Source organism: Meleagris gallopavo, chromosome 3 (assembly GCF_905368555.1).
Source record: "Meleagris gallopavo chromosome 3, MGAL_WU_HG_1.1, whole genome shotgun sequence".
Lineage (NCBI taxonomy): Eukaryota > Metazoa > Chordata > Aves > Galliformes > Phasianidae > Meleagris > Meleagris gallopavo.
The window spans coordinates 27,254,239-27,280,676 of record NC_139406.1 but is presented as its reverse complement, the minus strand read 5'-3'; the positions used below and the strand labels follow the sequence as shown (position 1 = coordinate 27,280,676).

General features: G+C 37.0%; 1 protein-coding gene across 7 annotated transcripts in view; it reads left to right on the top strand.

Annotated features, from left to right (window-relative positions):
* The window catches only part of COBL (cordon-bleu WH2 repeat protein), a 160,343-nt gene that overhangs the window by 100,046 nt on the left and 33,859 nt on the right, over positions 1 to 26,438 (top strand). For all 7 annotated transcript variants that reach the window (XM_085220502.1, XM_085220501.1, XM_085220504.1 and 4 more), the window contains 2 exons: positions 8,821 to 8,959; positions 11,826 to 11,996. In XM_085220502.1, coding sequence (XP_085076628.1) covers positions 8,821 to 8,959; positions 11,826 to 11,996 — 310 coding nt within the window. The remainder of the gene's footprint in view (positions 1 to 8,820; positions 8,960 to 11,825; positions 11,997 to 26,438) is intronic.

The following is a 26,438-nucleotide window of genomic DNA, read 5'->3' as shown; positions in this document are numbered from 1 at the left end:
CTTAATTGAGAAACTGGGTTTGTGTCACTTTTCAGATTTCACTTGTAACTCCACCTTTCTTATATATTAAATTAAAAAAAAAAAAAAGCAAGCATGTATATACTAGAAAAATTAACTACTTAAATGTGTACTGTGTAAATCAGGTATAATTCAGTGGCTTAATGGCATTGTTTGCTGAGGGGTTTCTAGCTAGAAATAAGAAAACAAGTTAAAAACATCCCAGGTAAATATAATGTAGTAAAACTATTCATTGATACCTAAAGCCATTTTTCACTTGAGTTAATCCATCATTCAGAGAGGTGGGAATGCAAATCCAATTCCTCTAACTGCATACCACTTCAGTTTTTCACCTCTTCAGAGAAAGAACAGTGGAAGTATGGAAGTGCAAGCGTCGCCTTAACATGAATGTCATAGCTTAGCAGACTGTCCCTGAATCCTACTCAACTGTGTGTTGGTGCTACTTCCAGTCATGGATAGGAACTGGAGTGTCACAGTGGATTTCTCAAACTGGTCTGCAGCAGAGCACAGTCATTATTTTAGATTATAAAAATCTTATACTTGTAAGGAGTGGTTGATGTAGAGCCATGTTACGTACAGTGCATAATACATCTAATTTACGATTTTCTACCACTTTGCTATTCCACCTTCTCCTTGATTTCTGAAGGTTATGGAAGTAGGGGCTTTTGGCTACCCTTCAGTCCTGGAAGGATCTAGACTGAGTGGAAATTTTCAGGGAGCAGTGGAAATATATGACATGAAACTCTCACTTGACTTTCCGCCCAGAATAGATTTCCCAGCATTTTGTGTGTCTGCAGGCAGAGAGAACTAACATAAGTAGGGAAAACACTGGAAGTAAGTTTGGGTTGCTCTTCTCTAAATTGAGAAAACTTGTGAGGATGTTGCTTAGGGCTTGGTGCTATCCTAAGTGCTTGAAATTCACACTGACTATTCCAATAGGAGAAAATTGTAAGTTCAAAGGAAAACTTCAGCTCCAGGGAATTATGTAGCTTAGTGTTAGTAGAAATGGTGTGCTTCTCCTTGTATCTGGTCAGACATTTATGAAATTGTATTCTGCTGTCTAGACCTATCATGAATTAAGCTACAGCTCATCCTTTTAGCAAAAAAATGGACAAAGATGCAAATCAAATTTTGCAGATCTTCAGTTGATTCATGACATCTCTCAGATTTTTAAGGACAGACAAACAGACCAACAAATCAACCAGCATGTAATCCTGAATATGAAACAGAGGAAGATTATGTATAAAATCCTTATGCTAGGGCCTTTTCCAAAGGCACTACTGGCTCAGGGAACTATGACTGATACCTATCAGATTCATTCATAAAGTTGCCAGAAGAAATATAAAGCAGCAGTCCTATTGTGTATTTTAAACTCTTATTGCTGCTCAGTTGTTCTATTCAAATGTACTGCTCTGGCTGAAAGATAAGCACAAACATGAAAAAAGGAGAATATTTTTGCCCTTTTTATTTTACTTAATTGTCTATATCTACAAGAGAAATTGATCTTAGTAGCAAGTCAGTTCACGGTGGTTTTAAAATATGATTTTTAACCATCTGAGGGTTTTTTTTCCCCTAGATGAAGACATAAATGAGGAGGATTATATTGTATTCAGAGAAACAGAGGAAATTCAGTTCTCTGCCAAAACAAACATCCGCAAACTTGTGTAGTCTACATGTTTCAATGCATGTGAAAATATTTGGTGCTGCAGAGTGACTTCCTTGAGTGGAAATAATATTCCAGCTAGTAATGAGATTTTGCAAAAGAAGGAAATCACAGCTATCTTAGTAATTTAACATCTCAGATTTGTTTATAGATAGTTTCCTGTTTGACACATTTAGCTTAACAAGTTGAAGTGTTTAAAGAAGATTAGAATGACATTAATTTTTAACTGCCCTTGACCATGACGATTCACAAAGGGTGTGTTCAATAAAAACAGATGGAAAAATGAGCTTGCCCCTTCACCTCGCAGTGGCTTTCTTCTGTCAACTGATTTAGCTTTCTGTTGCCAGTCAACTGAGTATTCAAGGACGTCCTTGAATTTTGTCATTTTCATTTTATGAATAAAAATAAAGCACAAGAACATAGCAATTTTGTAGAATTCAGTGATGCTGAGCTTTTTATCATTAATGTTAAAATGTTTTTGTGGTCACGTCTTCGGTTTTTGTAGTGACTGTTAAATTACAAAATTAATGCAAGAGTTATATAATGTGAGAAATTAAATTTGAAATTAAATAGCATAAAACTGGGCAGTACAATACAATATTTTGTGGTATCTAATTAAAATAATAATATAGTTTCAGAATAGAACTAGAGTTTGCACCCTCGTTATAAGCCTGACTTCCCAATTATTCAGTGAACACTTCTAGCAGGAACGCAGCTCAGAAACTGAGACCATGAATATGACTGAGGCACAGCCATTTCGTGAGCCCAACTATCAGATGAATTAGCTGGTGTTGGGCTGGGGAGCAGCCTGAGATTTTCCCATGTAGAAATGTGCCATGTGAAACTGGTGTATCCAAAGTAACTCAATACTGTGGGAGTAGTCAATCCAAATGTCAGGTCATCAATCTTTTTAGCAGCATTCATTTGTTAGCTTCCTATCGCTGATTTTAAAATCTTCCTTTACATTTATTATTATTCCTTTTGTTGTTGGGTTTGCAAGATCAAGAACTAGGAAACCAAGATGTACAGAACGTAAATGCCTGATGCAGCGAAATTGCTTGCTAGTTTCTGAGAGTGTAATCATTTCTATGCTTTTTTTTAATCGAAATGATAAATTTTTCAAAGAATATGCTCTTTAATTTTGTTTCCATGTGCCAAGTTGTGAGTATATCTGTGTATATTGCTTTTACAATATGTTGTTGCATTGCATGGAATCCTAGCAGGCATTTTAAATATCCCACCACTTGTGCAATCTGCAACATAAAGACATGTTTTTGGGAAACATCAGACTGCCGCTTCTGAATGCCATTTCTAACATACTCAGAGATTAAAAATTCTGTCTTCAGTCAACTGAAATGGAGTACTGCCCAATAAGGAAATAAGTGCTAAATAGACAATTTAATATAACAGTCAGTGTAACTGGCAGTGGTTGGCCTCAGGAGTTGTTCATAAGTTCCATTTCTTTGGGAGTTCCCAGAATTTCTCTGTGTCAGTTTATCCTTAATGTCAGTGAAAAGCCTAATAATGTATGGCCAGTCCAAGGAATGTTAGACATATGAGCGAATGTTGTTTAAGACAAATTAATGTTCATTTGGGACTTCTTGTGGTTTCTGGTGCTAGGCGTGTTGAGGAATCTGTTGCCTTGTGAAAGCGCAGAATCATCTGAATGGAGTAGCTTTTATATCATCGAGTGTAGAGGAGAGATTTATGTCTCTTCTGCAGCTGAAAGATTTATCTCTCTGATTTTCCTTGTTTGGCTCCTCTTGGATCAAAATATTTTTTTCACAACTGTTTAAGTTATGTACAAAATCATCAAAAAAAAATTTAAAAACTCTCAAGCCATAAATCTTACTAGCATACCAACCTATACTTGTCTTTCATTCAGTGCTGAAAAAAAGCTTCAGTGCAATTACAATTATATCTAGAAAGCGATTAGTAAAAATTATCTTTTTGTTTCCAGATCTTAATGTGAAATTACTCTTGTTTCAAGATATTGTACAATTCTTTGTGAGGAGAAAGGGATTGGGATAGTCCCACACATAGTCAGATGTGATACTGTCATTTGTTTACTTAAAAGCTAACAGAATTTTCTGTGATTGATACTTAAGCACTCTTACAGTTGAGTAGGCATTCTGACCCACACAGTATGATCAGCAACAGTTGTGTCAAAATCTGGCTTGCTTACATCACTGTGTGTCATGCCTGTGTTGGATGACAGAAATGAATTTGTAGTTAAGACATGCCTGCAATTGAATCCATGTGTGTTCTTCCAGTGCTCCTTATTTGCTTCTAAAAATAATTTCTACAGATAATCACTCACTGCTTCCTTGAACAACATTATACATTTGTATACTTTATATACAAATGAGACAGAAGCCACAGCAATACTAACATTCTATAAAACAGTGAAAGATACTAAATTGTGATGTTGCATAAAAAAAGATAAATGAGCAAGAGAATATATGAGCTTACTTCACACATTTTATGTTATTTGCTATAAAATACTTCAATACGCTAAGCTATGATGGGACATCCTTAACATACAGTCCTCAGTCCAAATATAATTCTTTTGCAGCTAAAATGTGTTCATCGTCTGTTTCTAGGATGTTTAAGCAAAAATAAAATACTGTAATGGTGATTTTGATAAAAATCAAACCCTGGAAAATTGTTAGGTTTTCAAGTTTCCTTTTTTCCTGGTCTATGTCAAAGTGATAGCAGTGAGAGTGAAAGGAAAAATCTGTTGCTGTAAGACAAATGTTTCTTGTTTTCGTGGAAGTACTAGAAAGAGTAGTTTGGATTTTGAAATGCAAAGTATACACTTTTTTTTTAACACTACAGACGTGTTGACTGGGTCCGCTGAGGAGATTTCTTCTAAGGCACATTTAGAACAGTTTGTGATTCCTTGAGTCTTTCTCCAATGGGTGTAGACACCAACTATGGTAAGAGATACCCATAGTTGTTCAGTGGAAACCTTGTTAATCCAAAAGTAACTGAAGAAGGTGCAAGTCCAAGGGAGTCTTTCCATTACAGTTTTTGGTTTGATCCCTTCTTGTGTCTTCAGTTGTGCTTCCGAGCTGAAACTGAGTTATTTTGTCTTTGGTAACTGCACAGTGAGATTTCTTTTCTGGTCAATGTAGTGATTCAGAAGACAGATACATAGCAGTGTCACCAGGTGACTTGCAGAGCTGGGAGATGCTGGAGACAGAGAAGTGCAATACATCAGTGCGGTTTCTGGCTTGTAGAAGGAAGTTGTTTGGGGAGCATTAAGCCTGCAGTATATTTTGGCTCAGTTTGGTTTGTGAATAAAAGGACCGTTGTATTTGCCAGATGACTTAGCAAGTAGTTACACAGATAGACATTACAATTAGAAGCTTAATAGTGGGGGGGTGATTAAACAAAAGCAGTGGCTGACCTATAAGTCAAGACAGGCAAGGTGAAGGAGTAGAGCTCCTATTGGAAGTTTATCTGAGAGCCTCCTTGTCTTTGAATATACAGTGAATTTTTGATGATCATTGACTTTTGTTTCCTTCAATCTCCATTAATGTTTTTCATGACAGCTTATTTGGTGCAGAGTAACCCAGTCAAAATACTGAACTCTTACGCATAATATACATACATATATATACATTTACTGGTATAATCTCCAGGGCCCTTTTGCAACTTAGGTGACTGTCAAATGCTACTGATTGGAATTTACTAGCACTGTACTTGTAGGGTACCCTTCCTCCTTTCCTTGGGCATTCCTCATGACATTGTTTTGCTTTAAGTGTTTTTTGAGCCCTCCAATTTTAATGAAGGTTTTGAATCTTGACGGATAGAAGCCACATTCAGAATATTTCTCAAATATTTTGTCTGCAGCATTGGAAGTATTTTTCAAACACATGTGAGCCATGATATGAATTTAATGGATATTTGCTATCATCAGTATGGAAACAAACTACAATGTTTGTCAGATTTAAGTCCTTTTGACCCACTTCATTCATCTCTAGTTCAGTTGATGGTATTAGTTACAGTCAGAGAACAGACATGACTTTTAAATGTGTTAGTAAGTGTTGCATGAATTGAAGATCACCTCGTAAATTCATCTATTTCCTTAAAACATGATAGTTGAAGGTGCTAAGAATCGGAAATACTCTGTTACATTCAGAGAGGGGCTCCTGTAACAAAATTTGGATGGGAAATTACTTCAGATAATGTTGTTAAGGCTTGATTTCTTTATAAAAGAAGCAGCCAGCCATAACAAATTATTTTCAAGTTCTATTGTTTCAGTATATACAATTGCAAGAAGGAAACAGAATGCTCTTTGTGTTTTTTTAGTATTGATGTTTAACCTCATATGTTTACTGAGGTTAGCTTTAAAGAACTACTTTAACAATTTTTTACAACCTGTTCTTGAACTAGACACTTTTACATACATTGCAGTCTGTCTAGCTTTCAGCAGTGTTCATCTTCTTTATGGTGTTTGTGAAGTATTCTGTGCTTAGCTGACTATACGATAAAAGTTTTTGTGTGTGTATTTGACCAAACTTTTGTTATTGCCACTCTGTACTGTCTATTCCTTAGTTGTTTTTTTTTCATCAGTAGCAGTTTATTTACCCATACATCTGTCTAATGTTCCTTAGAAGGTTCCTCCAAATAAGAACACATACGGCTGATATAAGTTGGCTTCACTTAAGAGTTCTTTGTTCTTTGTAACTCCATAATGTGTCTTTTAGGAATTTGGTTATACCAGACTAATATGCTTCACTTACCTGGTACTCAGTGAGGGTTGGTTAGTGATCTCTTATCATTTCAAGTGGAAAAACACTTTTCTTTTTGTCTTGATTCTTGAGATTTCCTAGGCTTATCATTTAAATCACCAGTCATCCATTTTTATCCTCAAGTAAAGTGACCTTTCTGCTTGGAAAGACGTAAGTGAATCTGGAAGCTAAAAAATGCTATTAAGTAGCTGCAAAAGTCATTGCCTGTACTTACCAAGTGTGGGGGAGATTCTAATTCTGCCTGTCTTTCAGATGATTTTTTGTAGCTACTGAATTTTGGACACTAGTGTCAAATGTTAATGTTAAATCTCTTTGATGATTCTCTTTTTTGTAAAGTATGACCCTAAAGAATCAAGCATTAAAAGCTTAAATGTATTTGCTTATTCTAAAAGGCAAAGCAGAGAATTGTGATTTTTTTTTTCTAGGTGCCTTTTTCCCAATTGCCTTAAAAAAGCATGAAAAAGAATTAGGTAGCTGTCCTCCATGTAATTCCTAGTCTGCAAAACCAGAGCCAGATGAGTCTGTTTCACTGAACAGAGCTTCCCATCTTTATTCAGCTACGTATAGGGCATTTTGATACTGTAAACATACTAAAAATACTAAATCCAATTTAGTCATTTGTAGTCAGTTTCTAACAACTAGCAGTTTCTTCATTGAAAGGTGCCCCATTTATAAGTATTAATTTGAATAAAAGTTTTTCTAAGAAACTCTCAGTTTTTGCTGTACCTATTACTAAATGTTTGGCCTGGTGCTCTTTTCTGAAGAGAAGGTATTTTTTTCAAATTCCATGAAGTTTTGGCCAACATTCTTGGCTGCTGACTGTGCTTAGTTTTATCTAGCTTGGCCTCACTGGCTTTAGTCACATTCTGTGTCCAATCGATATTTAATATAAAATTCAGAAGTAGTCTATGTTAGTGGATCCCAAAACCAGGACACCTTTCTTTCCCCACCCTCTGTCTCTGTTTGCTGGAGTCTGCAGCCCATCCTAAGTAATGCACTCTAATGGCAGTGCAGTTACTACCATATTTCTTCATGTGCAGGAGAACAGGTGGAGAGCATCTACATGTCCTGTGGCATTGTGGTTAGAGCATTGTCCTGCTGGGTGGTAATTGAGTTTCCTTATTTTATAAACTAGATCCTTCTTTTGAGGACTTTTGAAAAGGAAGGTTAAGAGAGGGAGGCTCTGTTCTTTGTAAAATTTGTTTACACTCAAGAGTTTCCACTCAACCTAGGAAAGGACACATACAAATGAATGCTTTTCCTGTGATCTCTGATAATACCTTTGAGCAGTGTGAAGCTAGAATTCATTTAATGAAATCACCCACAACAAATGCATTTTAAGAGATCACTAGTCTTTTGGATTAAAGGAAGAGTTGTTATTACTTAGGCCTTTGTTACTATTAGAAAACTACCAGGCAGTTCTTTATATTAAATATCTTCAGGTAGGTAGATTATCAGGATGGACGGAGCAGTGAAGCAATATGAGGGAGCACTGAGGAATGCTGACAGCATGCTATGTGTGGGCAGTTTGCATTGCCCTCTGACTCAGCTGTGCCTGGTTCTGTCTATTGTTGCTGGTACTTTTCAAATATGAAAATTCAGCAGGTTTTCGCACACGTTTTCTGCTTCTTTTTTTTTTTTAATTATTTTTCTGGTGAAAGGAAACAGAACTATGTTTCAGCAATCAACAGAAAATATTATGCAATGCAGTGAAACCTAAGACACTTCTAATAAAATTTTTTATAATATAAAAAGCACTGTAAACAGTAATGAAGTTTTGGCTGGCCAAGCAATATGTTGCAGTTTTTGTAAGCAGAGGTGTTAGAGATCTTTGGAACTTTGTCTAAGAAGTCCAGTAAATATAAATCGATTACAGTATCATCTCTAATCATATACAAACAGACTTCAAATTGTGATTCTCTTCTTACAAGTCCTGAAGCATCATTTTGAGAGGAAAATGAAAGAAATGAGAGAACATTTATTCCCTACATATACAGATTGCAGTATTTAACCATAATTTAAGATCTGAAGAAATCAATGAGCAAACAAGAGCATAGTATGAGTTAGGCCATTACATGTAGTCTGATACTATGCTTTGCTCTCCAGTCTCCTACCACAAATATCTAATGGAATAGACTGGTAGTTCTCTTGTGACATTTCTTTGCAGTTCTTGCCTGTACTTCTCTGAGTGCATTACTATGCCTCTTGTTTTCTGTCTTACCAATCTCTTGTTGTCGCTGTAAATACTTACTTTAAATATTTTGATAGTTCTGTGTGCTAAATAAATTAGGTGATATGGCAATCACTTTTTATGCTGTTGATAACTTTAAAAAAACCACCAATACATCCTTTACTTTGCATATTTTTCAATTTTACTAGATTTCACAAGGAGCATCTCTTAATGATCTACAGAAAAAGAAGAGGCGTGCACCTCTTCCACCAACTCAGTCTGCTCCACCTACTCCTGCCATGCCAAATAGGAGGGAAGAGATGGAAGACAAGAGGAAGAGCACAATGGGTAAGAGGCATTCTTTTCTCCTGTGTAATTCCATGCATGTGCTTTCAGCACTTAGTATTCAGAGTTTTCTTAATTCTGTTATGCTGTGAGTTGGGAAATTTTATAACCTGGGGGGAAAAAAATACATTTATTCTACAGAATGAAAGTCTGGAAATAAGTGTTTGTATATTGCCTCTTGTTTTAATGGCACCATTCAGAGGACTATGAAGTAGTAAAAGGTAGATAATCCTGTGGACGATATGAATGTTTGGTACAAGATAGATATTCCAAAGCATTTGTCCTGGGCCTTTTCCGTGCCTCCGAGGTCCTGGTGGTTTTGCTAGTAAAAGGAAAATGAGGAAATAGGCCAGGCAATTCTGAATCCATCCGAAGCCATGGAATTCTACTAGAACTTAAGTACAATCAAGCTTGTTCAGGTTTTCCTAAATGTTCCTAAAACTGAAAGACTTTTTTTTTTCCTGTAGTCCTCCAAAAGTTTGATATCGACTCACCATGTTCAGTGAAGTTTTTATTTTGAATGTGTTCCTTGATGTTATTTTAAATTAATTTCTCCTTAGTCTATAGCTAGAAGAAAAGAACTGGTACTCTTAAAGGAATTCCATACGTAGCTGGAGACAGCAAAGGAACTCTGGTCTTCAGCTGTATGTGACACATTTACTGTCATACAAGAATACTGAAAAATGCTCTCCCAGACCTCTATTGTTATCTGACTGCAAGCTCATTCAGGTCGGTGGGAGCTTTGCCCAAGTGAGGACCCCAATATTATGCTTTTAGCAAACAAAGTGATTTTATGATGGGTAAAGATATGAGATGATAACCCCACATATTGGAACTCGTTTTTCAGTACATTAAGAGAATCATTCTCTAAGTGCTGTAATGCACTCAGTGCACTTCAGTTCATGCCTTTGACCTCATGTTCCATAAAGTGCCTAAGACATAAAGATATGACATCCTGTCATACATAATTGCTTACATTACGAATGCCTCACAGTTTAGAAAGAAACCTCTTGGCTTTGTTCCAACATTTATTTTCAGTAAATGCTTCACATTTAATGCCTCAGCATTTATGCAGCAGCAGGAGTCCATTATCTTATGACATGCTCAACTCCATTGACATCTCTTATTTAAGCCCCCCAACGGGAATGTTATGTCTGTGCTATATAATACAAGAGTTTTCAGCAAATAGGCTTACTTTTAACTATTGCTGATGTCACAGCCTGACACTTCTCACATCTTGCCCTATTGCAAGTTGATGATTGATAACACTTAGTGCTTTAACTTTTTTTAAGTATTAAGTTTATTTTGTATCGGTGCTCAGTGTTGCAGCTGAAATAAAGCAGAGCAGAACCACTTCTAGTTGTTCAGTGCTGTGTACGTAAGTGCTTGCTGGCCAGACTGTTGATGAAGGGTTTAGTATCGTTTACTTTAGCGGAGCCTTATTAATTTACACCGACAAAGAGCTTATCCCACGGTAGCTCAGTCTTCAGTGCTTCTCATTTTCTGCTACTTTCTTGAATGAATACGTTCATTAACAAGAAGAAATGTTACAGCAAAGGAAGAATGGTAAAACAGTTTCGCTTTTTGGTCCTTGGAAGAAAACGATGAGAAAGCACAGATGGCTCTGAAAGCAGGAAAGAAAAGCTGTGAAAAAAGCAAGACAGTAGTGAGGGGGAAATGTGCTGTGAGAAATAGGCAGCCTCATGATGAAAAAGAAATTAAAGCTACCTGTGCATCTCCCAACTTAGCCTCATGAATCTGAGCAAAAGATCTTATTTAAAATATTCTCAAACAGGCAGATGGGGAGTACTTCAGTATTTAATATTGACACACTTGCTCTGATCCCAAAGCATTGTGCTGTTTTCTCATAGCAGTTAAAAAGAGTGCATATCGGCAGCATTTAATTGTGCTGTGAGTTTCTTCAAACTGGTGACTCCTAACTTGTAATCATAATGGCTTAATCTTTTTTCCTCACTCTTGGTGCTACTCCCTTTCTCATCAGCACCAGAGCATGAGCATAAGAGTGCAGTAGCAGTGAGAATGGAGCAGGCAAGAGGTCCATCACCGGTATCCATTTTCATCAGTGAGCAATGTGCATATGCCTAGGGCAGGGCATGAGGACAGAGCAATCAGACAGTTGTGTTTCCTCAGCTTGCTTTCAGCATCTGAGCACATTTTGAATTGCAGTTGTTCTAGGCCTATGCACTACGAACTGGCAGCAGCTTTTCAGCACTGCAGCATAGTGCAATGATGCATATCTATCCAGTTATTGCATGTAGTATTGAAATAGGCTCCCAGTCAAAGTTATGAGTGTTTCCTATGGTAGCTCAATAGTTTTTTTAAGAATGACTTAATCAGCTGCTTCCCCACGTTGACAAAATGATACAAAAACTACCTAGAAAAAGAAGAACCTATCAAGATACCTACTTAAAAATACTGATTTGAGGCATTTTCCTTTTTTCTCTTACAGAGTGAGGAAAATAGTCACACAAAGTATCCTAGAAGTGAACAAATTCATTCACTTTGATACTTAGGAATAATATAACTTTCTCATGTTTCATTTCCTTATATTTCCTTAGATTTTTTTTTTCCCATTTATTTTTCACCTTCCTTATATTTGGCAAAACACCGATAAAGATATCAACTGTTAGTTGTGATGTATACGTATATTTTGTGCCTGGTTCTACTCTCATTGATGTAGGAGACCAGCCTTTTCCTTCTCCATTAATTACCTGGGGTTAAATAAGAGCAGAATTATATCCAGAGGGACTTTGGATATGGGTAAAGGAAAATCAACGCATGTTATAAAAACAGTAAACAGCAATTATTGTTTTGATGCTGAAGTAACTAGTCAATTGATCCCCTGTAGGTGATGGACGGCAGGTGCCACAAAAGCCTCCTAGGGGCCCCACTCGTGACCCACCCCAGTTAGTGATCCCCCCACCCCCACCTTACCCTCCTCCTGAAAGAGACAATATGGATCCAGCAGTCTCTTACAGAGAAGCAGATGTTACAGCACCAACAAAACTGGTACCTAAACGTATGTTTCAAAATATATGTATTTGCATTTCATCTCTGATGATTACTCTCAGGGGTAGTTTTTCCAGACTTTCCTCTCTGTACATATGTGTCTGCTTTTTCCCTTTTTTCTAGCCTGTTGTCTTTTGAAATGTCCAATGCAGTGTAACTAATTAATGCAAAGTAAATTAAGCACTTGTTTGCAGGCAGGTTTGCTAGAGATCCCTGGCCATTAACAACATTTTAAAACAATGACCAAAACACGTGAATTTGCCCAACTGGAAGCAAAAATTCACTGCCTTGTATTAATTCTCCATCTTTGATTTTCTGTACTAACACTTTTTCTCTCTGCAGAGACAAATTCCTTTGGGAGTCAGTGGGTCTGTGAGTCTAGGTTGAAAACTGCAGGGTGTCTCCCTTCAGGAAAATTAAACCATTTACACAATCTGTATGTTGTTAAAGGCCTTCCTGTCCTAACATCTTCCTTGATACCTCTGTCCTAACATCTTCCTTGATACCTCTGGATACTCTTTTGTTTGCTCTTCCCCTCAAGGCATAACTGTTATCAGACAAAAATAATAAAATAGTTTCCACAACCTAGGGTATTTGTGAAAAGCATGTTTTCATTTTTTTTTCGTGCTTATCCATTGACTGTCTTTAATTCTCTGTACACAATCCAAGTCTTTGATCATGTAGCATATTCCCTGTGGGTTTGACCTGCACGCCCGTGGAGATCCTGTAAAGGCACTAAAGCTCTGCAGATTATGGCATCACATGGACACTTCTTTGAAGGTTAGGAGTCTGTCTCCAAGCCATGGGGTAGAGAAATCCCTCCATTAGCTGCTAATTTGACAAGGATTTTTTTCCAGGGTGTTTTCTTACTAAAATTATTCTACAGGTAGCAGTTACTCTGACACTTTAATGTTGGTGGTTTTGCTGTTCAGAACCAACTGATCTATGGCGTTGTGTTGCTTTTGTAACTGTGCCAAGGAAATAATGATTGCTGAGTTTTATTGTGGGGAGAGAAAAAAACTGAGGCAATCCATACTAAGAGAAAACCTGACCCTTATTGAGGATTAACCCAAATTCATTTATTTACCAACATATGCACAGAAATCATATCATCCCTAAAATCCTTCTTTGCTAGATACCATCAGCTTGCCTACAGTATTCTCTTTATTAAAAATCTGTTGTGACTTTCTTTACGTTAATATTTCTACTTCATTTGAGTTTCTACCACTCCAATATTTTGCAATGCTTTCCTGATCTCCGTTGCTGATCAAATACACTTTAATCAATGCAGCGCTGATATTATCAGCTTGATCATTTGCTCTTAAACAAACACAATATCCTAGCCAAAATGATTTGATTAAGCTTGTACATGGAAACATAATGTGAGATTTTATTATCCTTGGTTTATTGAGAGCAAAGCAGTAGTGTTTAGTGAATATTTATTTTAGACATGAAGCATCAGTGTTGGAGAGGGGCAAGTTTAGCTTTATAATTATAGTGTACTCTACCTAGATAGAGTTATGCATATAGATTTACAGGAGAGAAACGTGTATAGATGTACATATGAGAATAAGCAGCACACATGACATATGCTAATTACATTGCCTAATTCAATTCCAGAAGGTGCTTAGATACTGTAGTGACTGAGTGGTAAAGAACAGAGTTTTGCAATGATGGTTTTTATTGCCTGAGAATGCCTCAAGCACTGCAAATAGGACTTTGGCGGTAGATTCAAAGAAGAACAAAGTTTTCAATCTTCCTGACTCTAACCTCAGTAAATGTGTTTTCTCATAGAACAAGGTGGGAAGGAGGATAAGCTACTGATGCCAGATATTGATGAAAGGCATATTTGTTCTGAAAAGACTCTCAAAACAGCTTTCTTTGATGATGATTGTGGTCTCTTTTTGCTGAGTGGGTGACTGTCAGCAGCAATTTGACAAGATGTGATTCCCATTCAGAAATTATAATTATGTGATCGTGTGGAGTTTAAATTCTTGTTCCTTATGATCTGCCATAGTTTGTGAGGCACTGTGCCCCACCCATCGTTCCTTCCCAGCAGACACACAGTTGTCCCGTTGTGCTCTGAGAAATCCACGTTAAGGAATTTTCATTTCATAGAGGATGTTGGTAATCGCTCTTCATGGAGTTTTCCAAACTTAGGTAGAGCATAAGTCATTCATGAATAGGGCTTTTGCTAAGATATTTGGGGTTTCTGGCTCTAGTGGTAAGAGTCTTTCCCACAAACAAGAGTGCAATTGTTCCAACTGGATTTTGTTTTTTAATCTTTTTATTCTCATTTCATAGGCTTTCCTGTTAATTTTGTTCTTGTTGACCCTTAGCTGCATGTTGTATGCATGTTTAAAATGATATATTTATGGGATCCTGTCTTCTTCCTTATCTTACTAATCAGATTTTTCATGGCTTGTGACTGTACAATTAATTAACTGTGCTTTGGTAGTACAGAAATGGAGATTGTCACCTCTTTTGCATGGCTTTGGTTATGTCTTATTGTCTGAAAAGTCTCAATAAACTGGGTAATACCAGGTGCATTTCAAGAATCTGAGTAGAAAGGAGCCTTGTCCCTGTATCTATTTATGTTTTCATTATGTCAGTGATATATTAATGGGTACTATAAGCCACTTGACAAAAGCTGTGACTATTTCACAATTTGGTCATGTTCCTTCAGTCACCTTGGATATATATGCAGTCTTTCACAGTCAGTAGGGATAGTCTCTTAAAGGTTGGACTTTGTTAAAGCAAAAACGGGTACAGAAAGTCAGAGAGAGAAAACCACATGTGGTTCCAAATTAATTGAGAACTGGAGATTGCTGAGTAGGTAATTTTGTTGGCTTATCGTAATGCAGTGATGCAGGAGTCTTTCAAGTGGCCCAGTCTTTTCTTTCTTACAGATGATCTGCAAAACAGGAAAATCGGTAAGGATGATGTAGGGGCTTATACCATCATCACGCCTCATACTTGTCCAGCCTGATCTGAGGAAAAAGAATGAATTTGAATTTTCAATACCTTGCACTTTCTAGAGAATTTAAGTTCAGGCCAAGTTAAGCAAAGTTTGTAGACACATTGCATATCAGTAGGTGTCACACTGTTGGGACTGAGTTAGCTTATACCTGAACCCAGGGAACCAGTCTCAGAGCATCTGTGGAATTCAGAATTTGAGTGTATGGGCACTCCGTTGGGCTTCTGGTTCTTGAAGGTTACTGAGCATGCTAGCCATTCTGTTGTGTTTCCTACACAGTATTCATTATTTTATTGTTTTACTCTTTTTTTCCTCCAACAGTTTATTGTTGTGCATCATTCCCTTCATACAACAAGCGCGTCTGACAGACCCTCTTCCTATGACCTTCATACCTCTGAACATCCTGTTGCCTCTGCTACCCCGATTCTTCTGTTGCCTTTCTTCCTTCCCTGCTGGAAAAGAACCTTTGTTTTTTCTGACTGAGATTTTGGCTTCCTTTCTTTTTGAACTTTCACATTCTCTTCTAATTACTATCGATTATTTTTGGCAGAGGTTCATTTCATACTCATTTGTGAGATGTATGCTCCAGAACTGAATGCTGTGTTACATAAATCTATATATCAGCCTCAGAAGCATTATCTGTACATTTGTCTGTTCTTTTTTGAAGGATTCTCTTTACTTTGAGTCATAGTTTAATTTGATTTGGTGTTTCAAAGAGCGTGTGGTATGGGGAAAGGGTGTCTTTCAATACTATCTAAAGATTTCATGAAAACTTCCTAAAAACATTTTTTCTTTTTTTCTATTAGCCTAGTTACAGCATTTTACATTCTCAAATACATCTTATGTTTCCTCCATTGCATATGTTTTGTTCCTTTAAAACAAAAGTAGAACTGGGCATGGCCTAGTTGAAGTACAAGTTGAAGTACAGGATTCTTTCTGTATCTTGGCTATCATTCAAGGTGCGAAGAAAAAACGAAATAGAAAGATCTATCTGATTAAAAGAAGCCTAAATAATACTAAGAATCAGTACCAAATATACTGATTCATAGGCTTTACTTGTGCTTTCATCCTGGTGCTTAGTATGATTAATTTTATCTTGATGTTGGAGTCATCCTATGGCAATCAAGGTGTGTGTTCTATTTCTGTAACAAACGATGCAAACACTCTTCGCTCAAGATAAATCTCGTTCCACGACTCTCTTTTTTACAGTTGTAATAGGAATATTCAGTGAGTTACAATTAAAATGTCAGCTATAGGATTGTACTTACCGAAATTTATTTGCACTGAAGAAATTTCTTCGTGTGAGTAGCCCATAAGGCATGTATTTTTAATCATTTTCAATTATAAACATACGTTTTATGAGTTGCAGTGGTGCTCACACCCAGAACTGTTCTGACCTCACATGTGCCATGATTTAAGACACTTATGTTACTTAAATTAGTGAGTTGCAATACAGAAGTCTAATTTAAATGATGAAAAATTATTGTTTTACCCTCAAGCAAACAATCATGTTCATCTTGAATCCTTTCCAGGTAGGCAAAATGGAGAGTAACAAAACAAAGCATTCCTACAGATAATGTGAAACATGACTAGAAAGGGTTTTGATGTCTTTTAATACAAATATGACATGTAGTTAATAAGTTTTAAGTGATGCCTCAGAATATATATTTAATACCCTAAGGTATTCTAAAAAAAGTGGAGTGGAATTGATCTGTCTATGCTGCCAAGTACTTTGTTATAGTTTCTGAAGACAAGACAATAGTTTAATTGTACGTCTTCTCAAAAAAAAAAAAAAAAGATATACACAATCTGAAAATTAAGAACTTAATTTACCTTTTCTTATTACTATATTTACATCCCATTTGTAACTCTGCAGAGTTGCATGCCCCATGGAGTTAAGACTAGAATAAGAACAGAATAATAAAGTGGTAAAACAAAGGGGTTTGTATTGAGTACAGTGTAAAAGTACAGTATACTATAAAAGCAATTCTTAGCATTTACACCAGTTCAGCTTACTGGAAGGTCAACTTTTTAACTAAGTCACAGTTTTGATGAAAAGGTTTACTTGCCATGAAAGAATACAACTATGATCCTCACCACCTATCTGGCACGTTTGCTGTAAAAAGCTGTTTCCAGATGGTCTGCTTGAACTTGAAAGTTCTATGGGTGAAAACTCAGAAATTCATTGCTCATCCTTAGTTTATTTCATTTTTGTATTAAAATCCCAAATTTGCCTCTTTTCTTTTGCCTTGTTTTTTCCCCCGTGTTTGTGGAAATTTACATTTTCCATGAAATTCTGTGTAAAATTGTGATGACCAGTTTTAATTGCTAGCTCTGTCTTCCTGAATTAAAAAAAAACAAAAAAAAAACAAAAAAAACAAAAATATAAGTTCTTCCTTGTTCTAGCTCATATTCTTTGTTTCTTCAAGTTTTAGAAATGCCAGGTACGTATATGTAGTATTAAATGGTAAAAAAGAAAAAAGAAAAGCTGTATGTTTACAAGAAATCATCTTAGTTACAAGCAGTTGTGCTCATGCTCCAACATTAGCATGTTTAAAACCTCCCATTATTATATACAGTGTGGGAATGAACTTCCAATGGCACTCATTATATCCAAATCTATTCAATGGAAGCGCATAGATAAGCTATTTCATGACTGTTAATTCATTAATAATGTGTGTATGAGGGGGTAGAGCGTTCAAGCAAAGTGAGACCATGGGAACATGAACTTGATGGAAGTTTGGTTTGCAAGCACCAGCTCGGCACTGAGGTGCGCTCAGGGAATCCCTCCTTGCTTTGTGCCTTACCCAGGGTTTCTGAAGCCACCTCAGTTCTGCTCCTGGAAATGAATGTTTGTTATTTTCAGTGACTGGAAGAAGTGACAGTTTAGTTCAGTTTGATGGAGTCTTAAGTTAGCAGAGATATAAATGTGCATTGGCATAGTTTTATGCCTTTCATTTTTATCTACAGAGACAAGAGAAATGTAATGAGAATGACATGAAGAAGATGATAATAAATTGACTGCTGTGATAGACCTCTCCATCAAAATGGTCTTACCAGAGTTAGTAAGAAATTTAAGTTATTCACCACTTTTCTGCACTACCAAGCAGCATTGCTGAAAGATTGTACTTCAGGGTGAAATGCTTCTCTATCTGGGGTGAGAGAAAGAAAGAAAAAACAAAAACCCCTAACAACTGGGAAGTGTTTGAGTATGGTGAGTAAATGCAGTGTTAGCATATGGATCAAAATAACTTGCAGTTTTATGACTCTGGCGGCTGACATTTAGTCCCTTTAGGAAATAAGGACAGATGTATAATTTATGATTAATACCATTCTGATGCACGATAAATGTCCTCATCCCCTACAAAATCCTGTGAATTATTAACAGATTAAGCTTCGTGGTGGACAGATTTTACTGACCAGACATTTAAAACTTTTTTATTTTATGTTGACCACCAGAGGGAGCCAGCGTTGTCAAATATCTGCAATAAGCTGCAAGTGAGGATAATGCTAAAGGTGAATGTTAAACTATAAGTATCATCACATTTATGCAAATAATTTCAGCCTTTAAGAAACTCATAAACAGAGTTCTTCTGTTCATCAACCAAAAATAAAAGTAGTTTTTCTACTATTTTTAATCAATTTAATCACAAATTTGAAACCAAATCATATTTGCATATGCTATTGTGATGGCATTTTCCAGACATGACCTCAAAATTTAACTCTAGGTGTGTTTGCAGAGGGTGTTGGCATGTTTTGTTACTTATTACAGTGCAGATATTGCCAGTGTATTTATTGTAGCCTGTGTCCGAGGTGTGGAATCAGTGCGTGTAGTTGATGTATGTGCTGAAGAGCAAGTACGTAGGAGTTGGCCACATTGAGTGTAGATCTTAAAGGATGTGTTCTACTAGGAATGTTTATCAGCATGAGTTGTAGCATTTCAAAGGTGTGTGTAGATGGTTTTAGTGTCCATCCTCTTCCACAGTCAAGTGACTTTGTTACCAGTCATTCAGTCATCTTCAAACCGAAGATTCGGAGACAGTCCACCCTTAATATTTTTGTAAATGCACCCTTAAATATTTTTGTACATGAAATTCTGTCTTTTTTATGACTTTGAGGATTGAAATGTATGCTGTCTTTTGTGCTGAGCAACTGGATTTTTTTTCTTTTCCAGCAACAGAGCTGCAGAATACTAACCTTTGAATTAATTCCATTTTTATCTGTAGAAAATACGCTCTATCTGTCCATAACTGAAACTTATTCTGAGTGAGGTGGGGAGAGAATATTTTAAATATATCTGTGAAAGGAGAAATTATGTCTCTTTTTGTTCAGTTTTTATGGAGGGTTATTTGTAGCTGGCTGTGGGGTCTAGAGCACTAAGGGGAGAGTCTTAAGTACTAAGTGGGGTCTAAGTGCTGGGGAGAGCGATAGGTAGGTAGATCATGTGGTCAAAATGATGTGATAGATTGCAAAGGCTTGTGATGCATTTATTTATTAAACGTGGTCATGCAATCCATCATATGCCCATCATCTGTCCCTGTATTCTGCATATTTAAAGTCCACACTGTGAGTGTGATTCTTATATGCTCATTCTTTGCATTTAAGCCCTCCTTTCAGTTCCTTTGCAGTAAAAAGTGCCTCAGTGTGAGAGTTGTGCTCAGCGTGTGTATATAAAACAGCAGTTCTGTCTCCCTAACTTGGCTTCTCATCACTACCATGACTCTCAATATATATTTAGTTCACGCAGTAGGCACCATTTAACTTTCCATACTAAAATACATGTTATTTTAGAAGACAGAATGTAACTTATTCCATCCCTCCAAAATTACAGCCATGTTGTTTTCTAATGTCATTACAAAACTATGAACTCCCCACTCAGGGACAGTGAGACAAACTTGCTGTCACTGTTTACACGCTTCTTCACATATCTCATGCACAGTATGCAGATAAGCTTCTCTGGCCATACAGGCACTATACAGATGTCCACTGCTGAAATATGTAAGAAGTTGACAGAACAAAAAGTGACACAGTTAATTTCTTGCTCATGCAGAAGAGCTTACACATGATGATCTTAACTGGGTTTTGCCGAGGTAGAGAAGGGTAAGGGTGGTCTTGTATTTTTCTGTGCACAAATAAGCTGCTTGGTGACGTTTATTGCGTGTTCTTCAGTAGTGGTTTATCTACAGGTGGTGAACGGCTGTTAAAAGGATCTAGCCCAGTAGCAAGAACTGTGTCAGAACCAGATGATATACTGCTTATGCATAGCTGTTAAGTCCTTTATATCCTTTGAATGTGCCTCGAACGTCAGGGATTTATTTTTCTGTTCAGTTCCAATAAGCAAATTCTAAATTGTGGTCACTAAATCTCTTTCATTTTTCTCATGACTGGAGAAAGCACTGAAGAAGGAGATGCAGTCCTCTGTAAAGGTAACAGCATAAAGCGTGTATGTTGCATTCCCTTACGTGTTCACTCAGCTTGCTGTCATAGTACTGGAAATAATACCAGAGACTTTGCAGACTTCGAGCAGAAGTTGACCCTGGTATAATTCCTTTGAATATAACAAAATATTTTCTGGTTACAGTAAGCAAGGGGCTGGACACCAGTGAATCAAATTGCCTTTCTAATTTCATTTCCTCATATGAGGAAATAGCTCTTTGCTTATTTACCTACTTCATAATGTGTGGAGTAAAACTTAGCTTCCCATTTCCCACTCTGACTAAATATAAAAACGTTTCTCTTCTTCTAACTCCCTTGAAGCCCAGTTCTGCCATACAAGTGGTCTGTGGATAAACTTTGTTTATGCTAAGTGAAACCAAATTCCCTGTTTTCCTCTTCCTTAGTCAGAATAAGAGATTAACTTTGTGAGGCTCACCTTTAATAACTGGGTAGCCTCTTAAATGTACTCTGTGGGACTTATAGAAACTGTCACACCCATACCAGTGGAGAAACTTTCATTTACTCACTAGCAAGCTGGACTAAACATCTGTGTCCAGCCAAGTACGTGCACATGGTGTGACTGTGTGCGTCTCCGAGCTTCAGTTCCTAGTATAGATTGGAAGTTAGGCTTCAATTACACGTAATGGGCCAAATCAAACAGGGAGGTTGGTATTTGAAATGGCGTGGAAATTTGTGGTACAAGATCCTACTGATTCAAGTGCAGTCATGACACAGAGATACAGAAAGCAAACGGCTGAAAATCTTTTGTTTTCTGTACCAGGTAGATGATAATACTCATACCAAACTACTCGTCCAACCTCAAAGATACTCATACTCAGCTTTTCCTATTACCACTTCTAAACCAGTGAGCACTCACTAAGATGACTGCCTGCTTTCTTCTAAGAAATTGAGAATTCTGTCCATGCACATTCACTTCTGGGTTTTAGGGCCTGAGGGAGCAAAAGGCTGAGAGCGGAGACAGAGCCTCTTTTGTCAGCTCCTTTTGTGGATTCCATAATTGGTTCCTGGCATGGATAAAAGAATTACTTTCCAACCTACTGTACCATAAGCGAAGGTGGGGTGTATTGGAGGACAAAGACCTAAACCAAAAGAAGACAGAGGAAAGAATGAGAAAGGAACACTGTAGCTGGCAAATATTTTTTATAAGACTATTGTGGTTAAAAGATGAAAGTAAAACTGCTAAAAATATATGGAACCTGTCATAAGCAGTGGTAGGGGAATATTTAATATTTTTCATTCAAGCTTATTATGAAGGTTATTATTGATACCTAATTTTAAAAAGGTTTGCTCAATTTTTGCTTGATACACTTGATAAGGTGTTGAAAAAAAATTTTTTTTTTACTTTGTAAAAAACTGAAAATTAATGAAAATTTTTTCTCAGCCAAGTGAGAGAAAAATGAAGCCAACTATATTCATAAACTGTTCCTATATGTGAAAGTCTTTGACAAGAATTCAAGAATTCTTATAATTCTTAATCTGCAAGAATTATAAAGAATTATGTAAGAAATGTATGTAAATTTTAAAAAGCTAAAGTACTGGGAAAGTTTTAGAATTCACAGTAAGAATTTTCTGCAGTTGACTGTTGATTGTAACAAAAGGAGCAGTGTGGAAGCTAAATGGACTTTTCGGCTTGACTCTGTATGGAGGCAGCTTAATAGTGGCCAGCTGAGTGCTCTAGAAGGGCCAGCCCATATCGCTTCCCGTTACTACTGAGAGCTGAAATGTACATTTGGGAACTATGGCAAGAACACATTTATATCTTAGTTTTATCTGACACTCTTTTTGGGTACTGACAGTTCAGTCAGTGATCAGGAATGACATGATCCTCCTTTACCTGGTAAAACTTACCCTGCTTTCCTCCCAGAGAAAGGAATTATTATTATTATTTTTTTCCCCAAAAGGAATATTATTTTGGTTAAACACAACACATATGGATATTTTCATGATCAGTCATGATTTAAAAATATATGGGTTTTTTTACTTCTAAAACCCCTTTCTACTTGCTTTCAGAAACAGCTGTGCTGATTAACTGACCAGTCTGTTAAAGAAACTTTGAGGTTTAAGTGTCTGAGTTTTCCAAATGAAAACATTTGGTCAAAGGAAGAAAAAAAACATGCATATACTGTAATTTGCTTGTTTGCTCCACTCCCCTGTGGACATGCCCAGCTTCCTTTGTACCTGGCAGCTTTCCTGTTCTGTATTCATCAAGCTAATCGATGTGATTCAGATACTCCTCAAATGAAATCATTTGTCTTCAGTGTACTCCTACAAGGGACACAGATTGTACTAAAAAGGCCTTTCTACACTCTCAGGGTACACAAAATACATGTCACTATTCATATTACAAGGTTTTGGCAGTGCACTGGTTGAATTTTTTTACTCAAAAAAATCCTTGCACAAGGCAACTCCTTGCATTTTTTCCATGGAATTAAATAAGTGCCTGTGAGAAAATTAGCAGACCGAAAGCACAGAAGTCTTTACTCTTCACATCATGGCATGTAAGTTTAATAACAAGCCGCCAACTCAATTCTGCACTGGTCTGATAGGGGCCACTCTAAGGTGAGAGGGTCATGATGAGCTATCAGGAGAGTGAAGATAAGGTTAGAGCATTACAGTATAAACTGTCCTGTACAAACTGGTACAGTAACCTGTCACACCTGTGTAAAATTTTCCAAGCACAATCCTTGCTTAGGTTTTTTGGGGATTAAAACCAAAATCTTTAAAAGAGATACTTATGAAGGGAACAGATAGAAGGAGAAGGAAATCTCATCACCTTGCTTTTAAAAGACAACTTGAATTTGTGAAGATTTGTGAGTGTTTCCTTTTCTTGTTCTTTTGTTTTCTACTTTTCCTCCTCCAGACCCCACCAAGTAATTCCTTAAGCAGATCCTGTGAACTTCTGTTTTAATTACTCAGTTCTCTAGACATTTAAAAAAGATCAACTCTGGAGTTTTGTTGTAGTTTGTAGCCTTCGTCTCTCCATCATGAGATGAATAAATAGATGTTCTTTCTTTAATAACTTACAAAGGTTCTTCCACTTCTTGATGAAACTTACGGAATTGAATTTTAGCACTGTTATTCTTCCCGACTAATTCAGAAAAAAAAATGGCCAATTTTATGGTTTAAAAGTTAGAGAATTTCATAGACAAACTTGTAAACTTACATCAGTGTGATGTTCTCAAGTTTATTTTTGTGAGAACTGAGGCTAAAAATTAAAAACAGCAAATTCAGAATTTTGCGTAGCAAAAACGAGCTTTTATGCTGTTCATATTCAGAATTAAGCCCATTAACTTAGGTGAAAAATTTCCCAAACTAGCATGTCTGTTCTGAGGATATGCTCATACTGAACCATCATATTCTAGAAATGGCCCTGCTCCAGGAAGGCACTTAAGCATGCTTAATCGGGTACCCCATTATACAGCATGCACGTTATTATTGAACGAACTGTGTAAATGAAAGTCTTAAAATGCTTCACATGAATAAAAATGCAGATAGATTTTCCCTGTGGGGATTCTTCCCATGGAGGAGATACCTGCAGCTTTGCATTTTAATCAGTAAGTGGTCCGATCCAGCTCCCACTGAAGTCAGTGGCAAAACCCGCCTGATTAAATGGAAGCAGGACCCGATGCTAACAGTAAAATATGAAAGGGGAAAATTTATTCCAAGTCAGTGCTGAGATAAAGACCCATTTCCGAAGAAGAGCTTTTCTTCCATGAGGGTACTGGTCACAGGAGTGCCAGAAAAGGTATTGCTATTAATATTTTGCTATACACAAACCATTACAAAGCATAATATCGCTTACAACGCTTGGCTGTTTGCATTTCTTGTTGTTGGTATTCTAAGTTAGTAGGGAAGGAGAGCCTGAGAGCAAAGCACAGTTGATGAGATAGCTTGCTTCAGAAGAGGACTGTGAAGGAATAAGCCAAATTCAGCTGTGACTTAGGTATTCTCATCTCTGCTGAAGTCTGAAATGACCTGATCTAGTCCATGTGCTGTCAAAGGGTGTATGACATGCAGACATGACTCTGCATGACAGCAAAGCTGTTGTGTGAGCACCATGTTCTCCACCTGTCCCATATTCCCTCCTAACTAAGCTCCTGATGAGAAAGTTCTCACCATTGTGCATGTCTGAAAAGGATAACATCGTGGCTAGAGCCTGAATAGGAGTTTATGGTACTCAGCAATTGATTCCTGCCCCATGCAGTGATTTCTTGGCTATTCTATGTTATTGGAAAAAACAGCTATCCTTTGGTGTCCTTCCTACAAGTAGTGGCCTCTGTGGGCCTTTACGCAGCTTGTCAGTGGCTTTTTGCTGACTGCACAGTCCCAAGCAGCATGTTTTGTGACAAGCGTCCTGGTCTTGCTGCCCTTGGTTTGCACACTGCCCAGCAGGAGGTGTCATCTGCAGGACAGCCAAGAAGTGTCCATTGAGAATAGTACAATGCTGATCTGAGGGGTCTTATGCAAGATCTTCGGGGAGAGACTTCATACACTCTGGTCTTTGATTTTGTTAGCTACAAAAGAAATTGAATGTGAATGGATAGTAAAATACGAAATACCTTAATTCAGAAAAGAAGCGTGCTTTTCTAGGATAAAATACTCCTCCAAATATAATTGACAAAGTAAATCATCAACCAAACTGTATGGAAGGGTCTGTTGGAGTTTGAACTTCAGAGAGGAAGCAGGTGTTCTATCGATGATGGTCAAAGAGGGAAAGAGTCTAGTAATGTACAACAAAGGAGGTAAGAGTGAGCTTTGTGTCATTATAGTACAGACATGTATGAAAAGATTTTCATATCTAAATTTGGATCTAGCTACTGCAGAGGTATTTATATTATTGATGGTTATGCTGAAGTGTGTTTTGACCAGTTAAATGGAGTTCTATTGTGCTGTCCTAATTGTAAGTTAGACAAGTGGTTTGTGCATGAAACATTTCATTTTCTCAGGGATCTGTCTGACTTCAGACAATGCTATCAGTACTGTTCTGATCTAAGATAGAAGGTGATGTAAGGAAACGTGAGTGATGCACTGAAGAGGGCACCAAAGGGAAATATCATGGTTCTGAATGGACTGAGGTGCTGTGAGGATGAATGAAAACTCAGCAAAAACTCAACAAGATGGTGAAATCCCATTTAGTTAACCTCCACTCCAGTCCAAAGTTCACTCTTAGCTGTTGCTATTAAATGAAACAAGTTTTTTTTTTTGCCATTACTGCATAATAAATCTGTATTGTTAGGATGGCACCACACGTATTTTCTTCTCACTCACGCAGGATTTTTCAATAGAAGCACTTACATGCACAAGACAAGTATACTTTGTCCCGGAATTAGAACGGAGCTATTCAAAGTTTTTTACTTGCATGCGTATAGTTCCTGATGGCCTCAGTAACGGAGAGTCAATTACAGATAAACCTTATTCTTTTCCACAGTTCTCAACTTCTAAATCACTTTCAATCAGAAATAAATGCACAGTTGTGAGTGGAATGGTATCTCTGTAATACAGAATGAGTTCCTAAATCCCATAAGTGTGTGCGTATGCATGTTTGGTTTAGGGGTTATTTTTTGTCTTTTCCTTACTGAGCTTACTAGCAGCTAGTCTCTGGGGAAGGAGAATACAGTTACAGTGCAAAAGTGTTTTATGGTTCTTTTCCCTGGATTGTGCTGGAAATAGATTTTATGAAATTGTTAACTGTAAAGACAAATAGCAAAGAAAGGAATGAATTGACAAGAAGAGAACGGACAGGGAAAATGATGGAGAAGTTTAAAAAGAAATGTTGAGCAAATGGCCTTTTGTTCTGTGGTCCTAAAAATCACCTAATTAAACATTGTTTTATTGCATAGGTGCACTAATCATTTCTGGTTTTAATCATTATACTGCATACGCTTTTCAGACAATTTTACAATCTGTACTCAAAGGTGGCTCATGAAAATCACCTTCACAGTCCATTTGTTTAGATTCTGCAGCATACTTGAGTTGAAGCCAACCACCACTGTAAAGGATGCAGATTGCCAAAATCTA